This window comes from Ostrinia nubilalis, chromosome 19 (assembly GCF_963855985.1).
Source record: "Ostrinia nubilalis chromosome 19, ilOstNubi1.1, whole genome shotgun sequence".
Taxonomy (NCBI): Eukaryota; Metazoa; Arthropoda; class Insecta; order Lepidoptera; family Crambidae; genus Ostrinia; species Ostrinia nubilalis.
In genome coordinates, this window is record NC_087106.1 from 2,795,292 (window position 1) to 2,812,033 (window position 16,742).

The following is a 16,742-nucleotide window of genomic DNA, read 5'->3' on the forward strand; positions in this document are numbered from 1 at the left end:
CCGTAACAATAACCGATGATTTTTGTATGGAGATTGACAGATTTTTGACGTTTGTTACAGTCAAAGTAAGATGGTGCATCCCAGCCTTATTGTATTAAACCTACGCAAATGAAAGCGCGGGTAAAAACAGTCAGTTCTTCGTTCAAAACTTTTTCAATTCTCTTCTGTTTATCTTTTAAGGCCCGGTTTCCACCAAGGCGCGGGCGGGGCGGAGAAGTGTTTTGAATAACCAATCAGATTTCATTATTTCCACTTCTCCTCTCCGCTCCGCATATCTCCGTTCCGCGCCGCACCGCCGCTGCTGTCAAATTCTATAGAAAAATTATTCCGCCCGGCACTTTTTCGCTCCACTACGGGTCTAATCAGGCGGAATGACACCTTTCGCTTGCCAGATGACTGTCGCAGACTCCATTCTCATCACTCAATAAAGTTCAAGTTCTCAATCATAGAGATATAGAGAGATGCCATTTAATGCGCTGAGTTCGAAATTCAGTGTCGCATTAGAAATTCACACACACAAAGTAATCAAAATATGTGCTCATCCACTGCAGTATTAGTACTCAACGTTCGAATAATCTTTAGTACTAAGTACGCAATCAATGTAAAGTGTTTACATTATGTTACATCATGCTCCTTACCTGTGTTTCACAAATAAATTATTTGAATTTGAATTTGAATATGACGTCGCTGCTGTCATCATTGCTTTCACGAGCAATGTGTTCTGTTTTTGGGCATATTGCTGCGACACCGGCCCCGCCCCTTTATCAATCTCTCTTTAATTTCTGTGATCTGTGTTCTCAATCAATCCTTTCTCCCCCAGAATGCTGTACACATCCATCCCTGTCTACTTCCTGCTGCTGGGCGCGGCGCTGTGCGCGCCGGAGCGCGTGCAAGTGGACGACGCGCGCGAGCACGACGCGCCCGACGCGCCCGCGCACGACTTGACGCACGTCGCGCCGCTCGAGAAACGGTCCCCGCACTACGACTTCGGTTTGGGGAAGAGGGCGTATAGCTATGTTTCGGAGTATAAGAGGCTGCCGGTCTACAACTTTGGATTAGGGAAAAGGTATGCTTCAATTTAAAACTACTAAATGTTAATTAATAAGGCTGGATTGCATCATCTTCAAACTCCATACAAAAATCACCGGTTATTGTTATCGTTCGTTTCTGCCAAATGACGTCCACAGCTGGACAAAGGCTTCCGCCAAGGATTTCCACAATGACCGGTCCGGTTATTGTTGTAGTTACGGTTAAAGTAAGATAGTGCAACTCAGCCTGTAAATGCAATGTACATATTAAATATGGGACAGATTTCTAAAAAAAACGCGTACAATAATCCCAATTTAATTCCCAAAAGATCGTGCAACATATTTTGACAAAATTGTAGTTAGAGTTTGATTCTACATGAGATATTATAACTTTTTTACAATGCGAATCACTAGTTTCGTTTTAAGAAAAAAGTACCTATCTGTCTACTGTCTCTTAACTCATAAAGTGATCCTAATAAGTATAATAGACTCGTCCGATACTCATGCGCAGAACTACTTGCAACGAATTTTCTGCTACTGGTAGAAAATTATTGTCATGTAAAAATAGCTCCTTTTAAAAAATGCATAAATAAATGTATATTTTAAGACTCACCACTTTCCAGATCTCGTCTCTACTCATTCGGGCTCGGCAAGCGGTCGGTGGAGGACCAGCCGGCCGAGGACTTCGGCTCCGAAGACCAGCTCGCCGAGTTGTTCGACCAGTATGAGGACTCACCAGGTATGGTCAATATTTCATACCGCGTTTAGGTGTACACTGTACCTACATTACATAAAATACACTGTACATTACATTCCATCAGGCTTCGTTCCGTTTACACACAGCCTTAGCCAATGTTAAGAAAATTATGGCATTTCAAGTAAATCAATTAAATTAATTAGGTATATTAGTAAATAATACATGATATCCACTCGAGTTTCATGAAAGATGTGACCCTTTACTGAAACCTAATGCAGATTTCTTCAGAGAATTCGAAGCGATTCTGCTCTGCTTTGTATCAAATTATTTGCCTACACTTATACACGTTCCACATTATTTCATATGAATACCCGGCTACAATACATTTTGAATAATAAAACGAAACTGCTGAATATATCGCTTCCTCATCTGTCAAAAAGCCAAAACTATTTGCTCACATTTAACTTCTTTACAGTATACGAAGAGAAGCGTGCCCGGCCCTACAGTTTCGGCCTCGGCAAGCGATTCGTGGACGACGAGACAGAAGAGAAACGCGCGCGAATGTACGACTTTGGGCTCGGAAAACGGCTGCCGCTCTACAATTTCGGCCTTGGCAAGCGAGCGAGGAGCTACAACTTCGGCCTTGGCAAGCGACAGAGAGACATGCACCGCTTCAACTTTGGCCTTGGCAAAAGATCGGCCGAAGACGCTTCTCTCGACGACAGTGATAATTATTATGAGGTTTAAATTATTTAATTTAAGTTTTACGTGTGAATTTACGTGGGATATCTTTTGATAGTTCTTTATCTTTTGTTATTTTATCGTTTTTTTTTTGTTTTGCAATATTTGATAAAAATACCACATTGTTTTTGAACGTGAAGGGTAGATAAGTTTGTTTTTACATATGACTCGAAACTACTTTACATTTTCTTGTGAAAACTCCAGCCAATTTTCACAGGTAAATAGAAAAAAGTTTCATAACTTCGATTGGTTTTGCGTCCCACGTGAGTTTTCACCGAGTGATTTATTAATATAGATATTTATTTATCTATAAAATCTCGGACTGGACTTTAAATTGTGTTATTCGATGTAGATTCAGAAGTAATAATAAAATTGTATTATTGTAAGATGGTGAGCTAGCAGAGCAAATATTTTTATGGTACGTTTAATTATACGCAATATTCGTTTAATTGAAATCTTAGCCAATTAAAAACAATTAAACATTATAATGTATCGACGGTGTCAAGACGTTGCATTCAAATTAATTTTGTAAATTATTGTTAAATGTTTGTAGTTATTTATGTAAAGGTTGGAGAAATAGCTAGTTAACTTAAAAATATGTTACGGGTTACGATTCCTAACAAATCGAAATTAACTTATTATTTTTTATAACTTAACATGTAATTTGTAGTGCTCATGTTGCGACTAAACTTTTAGTACTATTTTTTAAAAGTTGTATAAGTTTTAATTTATTTTTGAATGGTTATTTGGGAAGTCTCTTTTATTAATTAAAAAACTGGTAGTTGTTTAGTCTTATTTTAAGTTATTTTAGAGTTTTTTTTACTAAATCTTGTCATTTTCTAGTCATTTAGGAATCGTAACACTATACTAATAAGTACAGATAAGCAAATTAAATAATTAAGTTTCCTTAAGACTTAAAATGTGTTGTTTTGAATATAACCATTGATTATACAAATCAAATTAAAAATATACAGATCATAGAGATATTGCATCATTGAATGTTATTATTTGTTTATTTTTTCTAACCCTATCCCCTGACAAATCAATAAATCAAAAATCAAAGTGATTAACATCTAAAATATAATTTGATTAATAAGTAAGAAAAATGTATAGCTATCAAATATAAACAAATCTGTTTTAATTTAGGTACCAACTAACCTGACCAAAAAAAAACTTAAAACAGAATTCCACCAAAATGTTCTTAATAAAACTAACTTGTCTTAAAAGTTATTTGTATACCGATTTTTGGCTCCTGTATATGAAGTTTAATCAACTTGACATTCATTGTTTAGGGAACAAAAAGTAATGGCTCCCTAAAGATTATAAGAGGAAAAGCGTAAATAAAACAGTTACCTAAATAACACAATATTGGTCCACTGTTGGAGGCTTAAAGATTTATAAAATATTAAGTTAAAAATTATGCTCACTCACTTACAAAATGACAGTAAATGATTAAGGATAGGCAGGAAAACGGAAAACTAGGTATTTTCGCGAAATGAGAAGACTTCTAGACAAAGTCAAAGACATCTCTATAATCTACCTATAATGAAAACAATTAATCGGTATTTTAAGCAAAAGGACTTCAAAACAATAAACAATAATAAAAAAGGTCGTAATGTACTTGGAAAAACTCACCTTGATCCATATCTGCAAACAATTTCTTAACGCACTATGATTCTATCACGTCACATCAAAATGTTAATAAACGCCCAATATACCTACGCACGAAACTAGGGTAACAATACTCAATTAACTTTAATTTACGGAACAGCTTATATTTCAATTAATTATCACTACTATCCCGAAAATCCAACCGACAACACGATTCAGACACACTACGTATTATGTCAAATTCATAGCAATATTTCGACACTACCCTCATTATTTTACATTCATTCATTCATGTAAGCGATCTAGCGCTGCATGTTTTAAGTTTGGTTAGATGACAGAACTAATGCAGCTGCTGTAGCGAACTTTAGTTTTTTTTTTTTCAAAACGGATCAAGAATTTGGCTTAAGCTTATCCTTTATAACTTTATGCCATAATGGGGTTTTTTCCTTGCTTTTGCATATTAGATCCTCTGATTTTAAAGTTTCCATCCACCGGTATGAATAACTGCTAACTTACCTTGAGTCACGAAAAGCCCTGGGCCTAGACTTTTTCAGACAAAAGTGAACAGGCACTTAAGTACTAAGCATTTACCTACACCCAACCTAGAGTCCCACGTTCACGTAAAATTGCAGTTAAATACTCACTTAAATAGTAAGACACGGGTCTTAACGCGACGTTAATGCTGCTTGTGTGTGACCACTGCTGTAGAATAGTAGCCGAAACGTCAAGCCGCCATTAATAAACGTCGCGTTAAGACCCATGTCTCACTATTTTTGTTGAAGTGGAACGCGAAAGTTTTTAAATCTTAAATACCCAATTGCCTATTGTTCAGCTTGTAAACACTAGTAGGGAGAGTTATGAAGTCAAACTCACACTAATCTCCTAAAAACTATAGATGTCACGGAAAACACACCTGTGTCTTTCCGTCGACTGAATATCTACCCACATATACTAAGAGCTGGTGAACGCCAGACCTACGTCATTTTATAAAAGCTGAAAGTTTGTCAGCGTATGCTCCCAATATAGGATAGAATGTTGGTGAATCATGAAGTTTGGGTCATCGTGGCTTTGGCTATCCTAAAAAAACTGTCTGGCAAGGAGTTGGAACTGTCAAAATTGTCTGGCTGATGTGGAAACAACTTCTGATCATTGCGCAAATATTATACATAAAAATCAGATTTTATGGTATAACGTAAGTAGAATATAGAGAAAATAGAATATAGAGAAAAAGCCACCGTAAAAGTTAGGCTTACGTTATACCATAAAAACTGATTTTTATATAAAATATTAGGGCAATAATTAGAAGTAGTTTCCTCATCAGCCAGACAGTTTTGACAGTTTTAACTCCTTGCCAGACAGTTTTTTTAGGATAGCTGCCAAAGCCACGATGACCCAAACTTCATGATTCACCAAAATTCTATCCTATGTTGGGAGCATACGCTGACAAACTTTCAGCTTTTATTAAATGACGTAGGTCTGGCGTTCACTAGCTCTTGGTCTAACATATTTACAGCGAAGTGACAACTGTACAAGGATAATTCGGCTTCGACAGGCTCGACATAAAATTGTACGGATAAAGATTTCATAAGAGGGTTTCCCTATTCGATATACCGCAGGAATGTTCGCATTTTTTCTGTTATGCTTTGGAACCGATATTTTATTAAAGGAATATGCTCTTTACTTTAGGAATCCGGCACAGTAAGTGCAGGTAATGTTATGACTCGAAAATACAGTTTTTTTTACCTAGGAGGAGTTTATTTAACAAGAAATTTTACTTTATGAAATAAGTACTAGCTGTTAGGCATGGAACATTTCATGAATAGCAGGTGAAAAATCATATGAAATGAATTTCATTAATCACACCTGCTATTTTACTTCACATAGACTGCTATAATTTCACAGTCAACGAAATCACGAATCACATGAATTTCATTCATTCATTCGAGCGAAGTTCGTGAGCGCAGCTCTGCGAAGCGACCGAGCGAGTAAGAAGGAATGATTTGATCATGTGCGTGTTAGAAAAGGACAAGAGATGTGATGACGGACGAAACTGGTCATTTTAAATATGAACTTTAAACTCAAAGGTGTAAGGTTTAGATTTCCTTGTCATGATTCGTGTGATTTCATTAGATAGCAGGCAGATGAAATGAATGATTTTCATTAGTCGCGCGGTTATTAATGTGCTGTGAAACTGTTTGTTTTTTGTTGTGCGACATAAATGAAACAGATATTGTTACATTTCATATTTTAGCTAATTAGCAATCCTTCATCATAATTCATACTTCATTAAAAGTAGCACATTATATGAAAGAGCTACATTAAAACACTGCGAATAAAAATCATTGCCTGTGAAATTTCGCATGTGAAATCATATGAAAAAAAATCATCATTTCATAGAATGAAAATGAATGAAAAATAGCAATCATTTCCATGCCTACTAGCTGTTGATCGCGGTTTCACCCACGACGATATCGGTCTTTTTGCGGAAAAACGCTAGCGCGTTGAAAGCCGAGAAAAAATCGGTCTTATGTTATTCTCTGGGTCTCAAAATACCTATCTGTATTCCTTTCATCAAAATCCGTTCAGTGGTTTAAGCATGAAAAGATACCAATCAGACAGTTACTTTCGCATTTATAATATTAGCACGTACCTACTCTACCGAACGTATTCACAAACATTACTATTACTTAGATCTCACAGTGCGCGTGGACGCACAGGGTGACTCACGAACCAATCACAGAGCTCTATTCATTGCTGTGCGTTCGATTTACTGCTTCACTTAAGCAAGCATCGTTTGTGAATACGGGCGTACATCACATAAGATAGTATTATAAAACAGCCTGTAAGCGATGAAATGAAAAATAAATTTATATTTTATACGCTGACTTTATGAATGGCTGTATCTGCTATCTTCGACGGACAGACGTCATAGATTTTTTATGGGGTCGTAACGACAGGCATTATTATAAAATCTCTGACAGGACAGTCCATATTCAGGGTTAGGTTATTTAACAATACCAATCATTTTCATCTGCAGTAGATTTCAATAAAAAAAAAAAAACCGACTCCAAAAAACATCACTAAAAAGTAGAAAAATAATTACTAATTACTTATTTATTAGGACGAATTAATATTTATGTATACCATGATTGATACTTCTGGAGTCGGTACTTTTTAGTGTATGTTTTTTGGAGTCGGTTTTATTTTTTTTTATAAATAAACTTATTTCTTGCTTTTTAGTTAACTAATTATTACCTTGGTGTTACCACTGAAGGTAGGCAGTATATTCTTCATGTCAAGTGTAAAATAATATTCCCTACAAAATACAGGTTACCATATCGGCAACCTAAAAACACCTTAAACCGTCAGCCTACCTTAAAAACATGAAAGAATACAACTGTTGGGCTATTTGTACCTATAATATTTAAAGAATTATCCTCCAACTCCTAAGCGTAAAGGAGTTGTATCTACCATGACCAGTTCATCGTGATGAGATGATGGCTATCTGATGCAAACACTTGAATAACTTTAGAAACTATACTTATCTATAAAATTAAAAGAATTATCCTCGAACTCCTAAGCATTAAGGAGTTTTACTTTCTATTATCAGCTCATGAATTTGAGATGATGATTTCCAGGAGCAAATACTTGAATAACTTAAGAAAATGTTTGAAAAACGATATAAGTGCCTATAAAATTTGAGGGTTGCAGTCGATTTCCCTAGGATCCCATCATCAGATCCTGACTTGGTGACAATGGGACCACCTCAGAAGTGTACCCTATCGAACAAAAAAAGAATTTTGAAAATCGGTTCACAATTGACGGAGTAATCGGTGAACATACATAGAAAAAAAAAAACATACATACAGTCGAACATATAACCTCCTCCTTTTTTGAAGTCGGTTAAAAAATAGACTAATGCCCGTTTTCACAATCTATCCCTAATTTTTAAGTGACCCCTATGGTAACACATAGATAACAGGAATTTTGTTTTCATAGGGATCACTTAAAAATTAGGGATTGATGGTGAAAACGGGCAAAATAAATTTTAATCTCTGTGCGCTACGTACTATTTATTTAACACTGTAAAACCGTCCAGCAGTTTTTGCAAGAATTAGTAACAAACATCCATCCATTCTACCAAACTTTATAATATTAGTATTACAAAGTTCGTTGAAAATCTACCCCATAGTCCACAAACATTCGTTCAAACCATTTAACTAATCTACTCGTACTTGATCCGACATAAAGCTGCGAAAATACAGGCACTAAACACTTATTTTTGTTTCGTCTAACGAAAAATAGACGGCGTACTCCCACAATAGAATAATAGGAATTCCCAGGAAAATGTAGACCATTTGCAGGCAGACAAAAACGGAAAAAATGGGTTTGTCATACACTCCATACATAACGCACTTTGACATGAGTGCTCGTACGCCAACGATATAGCAAATAAATAGCGCAATATCTTGTCGAGTTAAAAATACCGTGCAGCTATATGGGTGTTGGATGCTTTTTTTCTGAATGAAGAATTATTTTGATAATAAAGGTACTACGAACGAACTAAGTACGAAATTATTTATCAAAGTGATCACAGCAGTAGGCCCGGTTTCTGAATGAGGGTTTTCGCGTATGAAAAATCCGCCAGATGGCAATACGTAGACGCAAGGTCCAAATGCTGCATGATTGGTTATTTTTGACATGACATAGACAGATATGTCAAAATCCACCAATCACGCAGCAGTCAGACCCCACATCCACGTCCCGCCATCTAGCGGATCTTTCATACGCGAAAACCCTCATTGAGATTTTCAGCTTGAGCGTACTCATCTTTTACTCAAGTTTAGGGCTGAGTGCACCATCTTACTTTGGCTTAAACAAACGTCTAAAATCTGTCAAACTCCATACCAAAAGCACCGGTTATTGCTAAAGGCACAGACGCCTAGAATATGACCTCTAAACATACTTTTTCACTACTTCTGTCCATGCAATTATACACCAATGATGACGCACCTATAATACCTGCATAATATGCATAATATTATTATGGATTCCAATTCCAAATCTTATGAATAAAATCTCCCATCAAATCTGTACAGCGACCCAGGACATATTAATAAGCTCGAATGATTAAATATTGAACCCCTACGAGGAGATTACATTACACGCGCGAAAATTAAAGCTTGCCATTTCCATAAGACAATATTGTACAGCCTACAAAGTAACTGACGCGTCTCTATAAATTAAAATCATTGGCTTCAATTTATAGGAAACACGATGTTAAAATGGAATGTTTTCCAGCGTGCTTATTTTTAATGACGGAGAACCTGGGTTTAGTTCCCAAAGGTGAAACAAAAAAATTAAAAAACCCACATTTTTGGTTGAACTTTCATGTTGAAGGCTGAATGTGCGAAAGAGAAAGATAAGTTAGTTTACCAAATGGCGGCATTAGAGTAGGCGCACACCGTTGATTTTTCGTCGGCCGATAGTTTAATCGGGCGATCAGTACTCGTATGAGCATGTATGAGAGTGCGCACACTACGCCGATTCGATTTGTAGTCCAGTCAATGAATGCCTTAACGACGGTGTAGAGAGAAATCCGTGGAACACAATTTCTGACCTCGGGACTTTATTTAGCCTAGTTAGGTGGTGAACATAGCAAAAGTCCCCGCCCTTAGCCCTTGAGCCGGCAGGGAGAGGGGGGTTTAAAGGTACCACTTTTCGGTTTTTCGCTTAATCCTCGGAAACTATGCGTCCTAGTGACATGACTACTATGAACCAAAAAAAAGCTTATTCAATTTGCTACAGGCGAGACCGTCAAGTTTTTCTATATCTTGTATAGTTTTTGCGGCATCTGCTCTAGAAGGTCTGTAAAATTGGAAATTTAATTTTTGTCTTACATGTTCCTATCAGGAGAAAATCGACTAAATCAACATTGAGCAAACACTATAGACATGCGGGAGCATGTTAAGCTTAGTTCCAGGGAGGGGACTGCACCGTGCGTATATTTATACGAACCAATTGGAGCCACTTTTGACTCCTCATCATTCGAAAACTACTGTGCATTAACTCTTCAAATTTGGCTCATGTATTGAGACTTGCAAGATATACATCAACTTTAAATTTCATAAATATACCTCAAACGGTTATTTAGGTATTGACGTTCAAAAATCGTCATTATGAACACTAAAATCTATCTATCACCTGTGAAATGTTAAAATTTACTGGTTTTTTATTTGTTCCTTTGTATTTACATAACTACCTTTCTGGATGCCAAATTTGAACCTTCGAGGTCATCTGGAAGTGGTTAGAATTTGGTATATAGGTCAGACATGTAGATTTTTGTACGTCAATACCTAAAGAACCGTTTGAGGCATATTTATGAAATTTGAAGCTGATGTTTATCTTACAAGTCTCAACACATGAGCCAAATTTGAAGTGTTAATGCACAGTAGTTTTTGAGTGATGAGGAATCAATAGTGGCTCAAAGTGGTTCGTCTAAATATACGCACGGTGCAGTCCCCTATCTGGAACTAGGCTTAACATCCTCCCGCATGTCTAGAATGATTGCTCAATGTTGATTTAGTCGATTTTCTCCTGATGGGAACATGTAAGACAAAAATAAAATTTCCAATTTTACAGACCTTCTAGAGCAGATGCCGCGAAAACTATACAATTTATCAAAAAAGTTGACTATCTCACCTGTAGCAAATTGAATATGCTTTTTTTGGTTCATAGTAGTCATGTCACTAGGACGCATAGTTTCCGAGGATTAAGCGAAAAACCGAAAAGTGGTACCTTTAAACCCCCCTCTCCCCGCCGGCTCAAGGGCTAAGGGCGGGGACTTTTGCTATGTTCACCTCCTAACTAGTCTAAATAAAGTCCTGAAGTCAGAAATTGTGTTCTACAGTTTTCCATCTATAATGCTTTATTGACTGGACTATTTGCCGATTCTTCATACAATTTGAAATCGGGCACAACTATCGGCCATCTAAAAATCAACGGTATGCGCCTACTCCTAATCATTCAACAAGACCATAAGCAATAGCTAGCGTTTAGTCAAAAATCGTCAGTGACAGTATCACGTCACAACATATTAATAGAGCATGGCTGACTTTACTCGTACATGAGGCATGTTGGGGCTAGCATAACCATATTTCGTGGCCGCCACGCCACCCAATCAATTATTCAGAAAACAACGCTGTAAGCCTATACGTGCAATTAGCTAAATCAACGCGTATTGTGACGATGCACGGTCTCACAGTGCACTAGCTATCGTAGTAAGCTACATTTGCCAGCAGTTGCTGGATGAAAAATCATAAATAAAAGTGATTTTTTTTTTATGTGACAGGAGGCAAACGAGCAGACGGATCACCTGATGGTAAGTGATTACCGTCGCCCATAGACACTCGCAGACCCAGGGGCGTTACAGGTGCGTTGCCGGCTTTTAAGGTGAAGATACGCTCTCATCTTGAAAGCTTGCAGGTCGTATCCGTCCGGAAACACCGCAGACGACAGTCCATTCCACAGTTTGGTTGTACGGGGCAGGTTGTTTTTGCTAGTAAGTTTGTACATAAGCAAAATTAATAGAGTCTTTGCCTAGCAGTTTCTAGAACATCCCTAGAAACTCCGTCTCTACCACATCTATTATCGTTACGGATTAGGAAAACCAACCGACAAATTCAAATTCTTTTGATTTGTAATTTAATTTTTTAAGTAATTCAATAAAACTTGGTAATAGCTATGTTCACGTGACTTGGCAAACGTGAAACACATATCGCTATAATGGAGAAGAATAGGAAGAAGAAATCAAATGGGCTGAAACATGGTTTTGTGAAGATGTTCGTTCGTTTCAGTCAAATGACGTCGCTTCCCGTAACCTTCATGAGATCGTCATGGAGATGTATGTCACAAAACATTAAGGCTGAGTTGCACCACCTTATTTTGACTTTAACAAACGTAAAAAATCTGTCAAACTCCATACAAAAAGCACCGGTTATTGTTACAGTTACGGTTAAATTAAGTTGGTGCAACTCAGCCCAAGAAAACAGCATACTTCTTGAACAATACCGCGCGACCTTGTTCACTGCACACAAACGAATCTTTATTTTTCTCGGTCGTGTTAAATCAACTCACATTTGCATAACAAACTCGGAAATAGAAGTCATACAATGAACCGCTCTCCTACTAATTATGAGGGTGAATAAAAACGTCAGACCCCAATGAAACTCTTCGAGACGTTTTATTTTTCAACTTTTAATTAATTTGTTTAGTTTCTTAATGAATACGAGAAATTCTCGTTAACATTTTTTAAGAGTTTATCCAGAAACTAACTTGGAATCTGGGAAGGATATTTATAGTTATTTTTAGTTAGGAGGGTAATTTGGTTGGACGCGCTTCTCAGGAACTACCGGTCTGATTTGAAAAAATATTTCTGTGTTGGATAGCTAATTTATTGAGGAAGGCTTTAGGCTAGGTATATAACATTACCCTACAGCTAATAGCGGCGGAGCAGTAAAGAAAATGTTACAAAATCGGGAAATATTATTCAAACTATTTTTAAACTACGCGTACGAAGTCGCTGGAAGAACTAAGTTACCTATAGATAGAGTATTAAATGGAATATAAAATAATGTTAGGAATTAAAAAGGAATTCTTTATCCAAAAATGCACGGTCAGCAAATTACACAATGCCAGGAAAGCATGACTAATGATGTAGCAACGACTTCTTAAATATTGGATGTGTCAATATTAGATGCCTTATCATTATTAATTTACTGCGCCTTTCTTTGTCTTTTTTGTGTGTTTACTTTTGTACTTAGAACTTTTGTATTTATTAGATAAAGAAGCAGATATCCCAACAACTGATTACACCACGACTGCGACATATGCTGATGATACGGCGCTACTGTCAGCTCATAGCAACCCAGAAACAGCATCATCACAGTTGCAAAAACACTTGACAGAAGTTGAGAAGTGGCTGCAGCGTTGGAGAATAAGAGCCAATGAGAGCAAATCGGTACATGTAACATTCACACTCAGGAAAGAGACATGTCCACCAGTAACGCTAAACTGCAAAGTTATCCCTCAAGACAATAACGCAAAATACTTGGGCATGCACCTAGACAGGAAACTTACGTGGCAGAAACATATTTGGACGAAGCGCAAACAACTGGATGGAAGGCTGCGGTCACTGAACTGGTTAATGGGACGCCAATCACAATTAAGTCCTAGCAGCAAGATGCTAGTGTACAAAACTACCATAAAACCGATCTGGACTTACAGTATACAACTGTGGGGAACCGCCAGCAACAGTAATATAGATATCCTGGAGAGATTCCAGACCAAAGCTCTGCGAATAATGTTTGGAATTCCACATTGTATAAGTAATAGATACATATACCTCGACCTCGGCCTAAAAACAGTTCGGCAGGAAATAGCCCAGAACAGCCTGAAATACCAGGAGAAGCTGACCGCCCATGTTAACAACTTAGCGCACGCTCTGAGTGGGGAAGGCGCTCTTCGGCACACCCGGCTAAAGAGAAATGACATACCGAGCCTACATAAAAGATTTACCACCTGACATCAAGAGAGTCGTGTGAAATGAATTTTCACACAAGTATGGCTCTCGAAGAAAACATAGTCTGAGGAATCAACCAAAGAAGTGGCATATTGTTGAAAAAACAGATTGCCATGAAGCAGAATCATCAAAAAAAAAAAAAAAAAAAAAAAAAAAAAAAAAAAAAAAAAAAAAAGATAAAGAAGTATTAAAAATACGCACAATGTGCCAGAAGACACGTACAACTACTATTATTGCAATACTCTGAGGTCATGTTATGAGTCTATGTCTATTATGTAAGAACCTTTGTATACTAACATGGAGCAATAAATAAAGAATTGGAATTTGCCTATTGACATATGTACTTATTATGAGCAGCCAAAACGCAATAGATGAGACGGCACGATCCCCTATCGGCACTCTTGTCGCTAGAAAGCGATTTCTTCCAGACAACTTGAGGACATCGGTAGATAAGGGGTTATCATTTTCGCTAAAAACTTTTATGTTGACACCAATTAACTGTGAGCTATGATGAACTAACATAGTTTTTAAGTGCAATTGTTACTAACAAACTGAGTCATGGTTACTTGAATAAAGAATCATTTATTATTATTATTATTATGATGAGGTCTATTTTCGCTAAGGAAATGGCATGGTAGGTAAGAGGATTTCGATAAGGAATTCTTCTTCTTCCTTTTATAGTTGAATGTGCCCGTAAATAAAACCTATAATAGCCTCGAATAAAACTTGATCTGTCGCGTTTCACTTCAGCTGCAGTCGTAACTAAATTAGGGTCAACTCGGGACGCGCCTAACTAACTTACGTCACTCTCGGTTTAACCGCATCTTGCAGGAAACTTTTATTTCCTTAACCGGTTTATAAAAAGTGTTGTGGAATAACGCTAAAGTGGCTTGTGCAGGATCTAAGGGCTCTTTCAAATTAAACAATTGAAGGGGTGAGTGGACAAAGGTGTTATCTGACAACACTGAAGGATCGACTTTTTTGCATGAACATAGGTTTTAAGTGATGATAAAATCGACTAATGAGCTCAAAACAAGCAATTTTGTTACGTGTCAAACCTTAACAAAGGTGTTATCTCACAAGCATTCATACATTTCAGGATGCAAATGTGGTATGAGCAGATTAAGATTTTCAAACACTCATAACTCATTTTGTTAGTTAAGACCTTTGTCCACTCACCCCTTCAATTTTCAAAGTTATCCTGCTCAAATTTTGCAAGATCGATCACTTTTTTGTTCGTCAGGAAATGCATGAAATTGCATACCCACTGGCCCGGGGGGACCAGTGGGTTATGTGAGGCTCTCCCTGCCAGATGGCAGGGACTACTCACTAAAACCTGACGGTGTCCTCCCAAAGTCTTTGGAACGGAACTGCGAGTTATTGTCCGAGCTTGACGGCCTAGATATTCTTACTTAGGCTGAGTTGCAACACCTAACTTTGACAGTAACCTTATCGATAACCGGCGTTTTTTGAATGGAGTTTGAGAGATTTTTGACGTTTGTCAAAGTTAAAGTAAGATGGTGCAACCCAGCCTCTTAGTCATTTTTATTCCAACATAGTTGTCATACAATTTTAATGTTCGGTTCCGCAAACGGATGGCCAATCCCGTATATTGTAACTGCTCCAAAACGTTAGGCGCATAGAGCACGTGAATGTCTTATTCGAAAAAACAATAAGCGTGACATAATTTCTGAGTGATTACATAAACAACACTACATTCTTGACACGCGCTTTTTATCATCGTCTTAGATCCAAAGGTCAAGTCGCCATTCAGCCACTTGCCGTTTTAGTTTGGTTCGCATTTTGTACTAACAAATAGAGTCTAAAATACATTTGGGAAGAGGGCTAAGATTTTTCACAGTTACGTAAAAATTCACTGTCCCACACAGTAACATAGTGTTTTTATAACTCCTGTCCCCATTCCTAGTCCTGTTCAGTATAGTGGCAAAACAAACTTGTCACTTATCCATCGGAGTTTAGATGCGTCCCGGGAGACGCTCCACGCACACTGTCGCACACTAAATGGTAAAAGATACTGTAGTGCTGTAATGCGTGTGCATGGTAGTGTGGTTCAGTAGGTCTCTGCATTAAGGAGTAGTGGAAGATAAAACAAGAGGTGTGGAAATAGTTAAAAAAAAGAGATAGTTAACACAGACTATTGAATATAGACGAGGAAAATGATGGGACACCTCATAACAGATTGAAAACTATTCATGGAGGCAAAGTCGAAGGTAAAAGAGGAAGAGGTTGGCCACAGGGAATTTACGTTAGATACAGTATGGACCAGCCGGGCAGTGCAAGACCGGTCGTTGGAATTCTTTGGGTTGGCCTTTGTTCACCAGCGGAAGTCATTTGGCTGAAACGAACTTACATGAACAGTACAGGAATTGAAAGAAAAGTAAATGTCAGCAGAACGCACAAGGAGTTAAAGGCACTAGCAGATGGCCAGGAATGAATGGAAATAGCTCCATCGGCAAAAGCAGAGCAAAGCTCTTAAATTATGAATGAATACATCAGAATGTACATTTTTGCCTCCAAATCGCTGTGTTAAAGTTGATGTGCCGTCGTCTGAACCTAAACCCACTGAAAAGTTCTCTATTACGTTACGCGTGATGTACTTTCCCCATTTACTTTACTTTGACGTTAACTTTTCACAAAGTGTAGGAGTTTAAGATGACGCGCAACAGGACAAACAAATAACTACTCTATATAGCTAGAGATTTATTATTGAAGTTTCACGTCCATCTTACGTGCAAGACGTAGAGGAAAATTTAAATTCTAACGGAACTAAGCACTCTCAAGGGTAATTTTTGACACGAGAACACACGGCGACAGTGTTAACTATGCATTTCCGTTTTTGCTCTCGCTCTCATCAAATGGTGATTCTTTGCGATAGAACGAGACGACATGACAGGCAATGGGCTGTTAACACTGTTGCCGATATAATACAAGGGATTAGTATTAAGCCCGCTGTTACATATTTTTATACAGCACAATCAATAAAATATGTACTCTAATGTGCTCAAAAGCACGTTACTTAGAGTACATAGGGGAGAGTTCGGTATATTGTACCGCCGGGTAAATT

The 16,742-nt window shown here is 37.5% G+C and overlaps 1 protein-coding gene across 1 annotated transcript in view; it reads left to right on the plus strand.

Moving 5' to 3' along the window:
* Positions 1–3,470, plus strand: part of LOC135081062 (helicostatins) — a 70,638-nt gene extending 67,168 nt beyond the window's left edge. The window contains exons 2-4 of the mRNA XM_063975785.1: positions 821–1,066; positions 1,652–1,767; positions 2,201–3,470. Of these exons, the coding sequence (XP_063831855.1) occupies positions 822–1,066; positions 1,652–1,767; positions 2,201–2,472 (633 nt within the window). The 5' untranslated portion in view covers position 821 and the 3' untranslated portion in view covers positions 2,473–3,470. The remainder of the gene's footprint in view (positions 1–820; positions 1,067–1,651; positions 1,768–2,200) is intronic.
* The last annotated feature ends 13,272 nt before the right edge of the window (positions 3,471–16,742 follow it).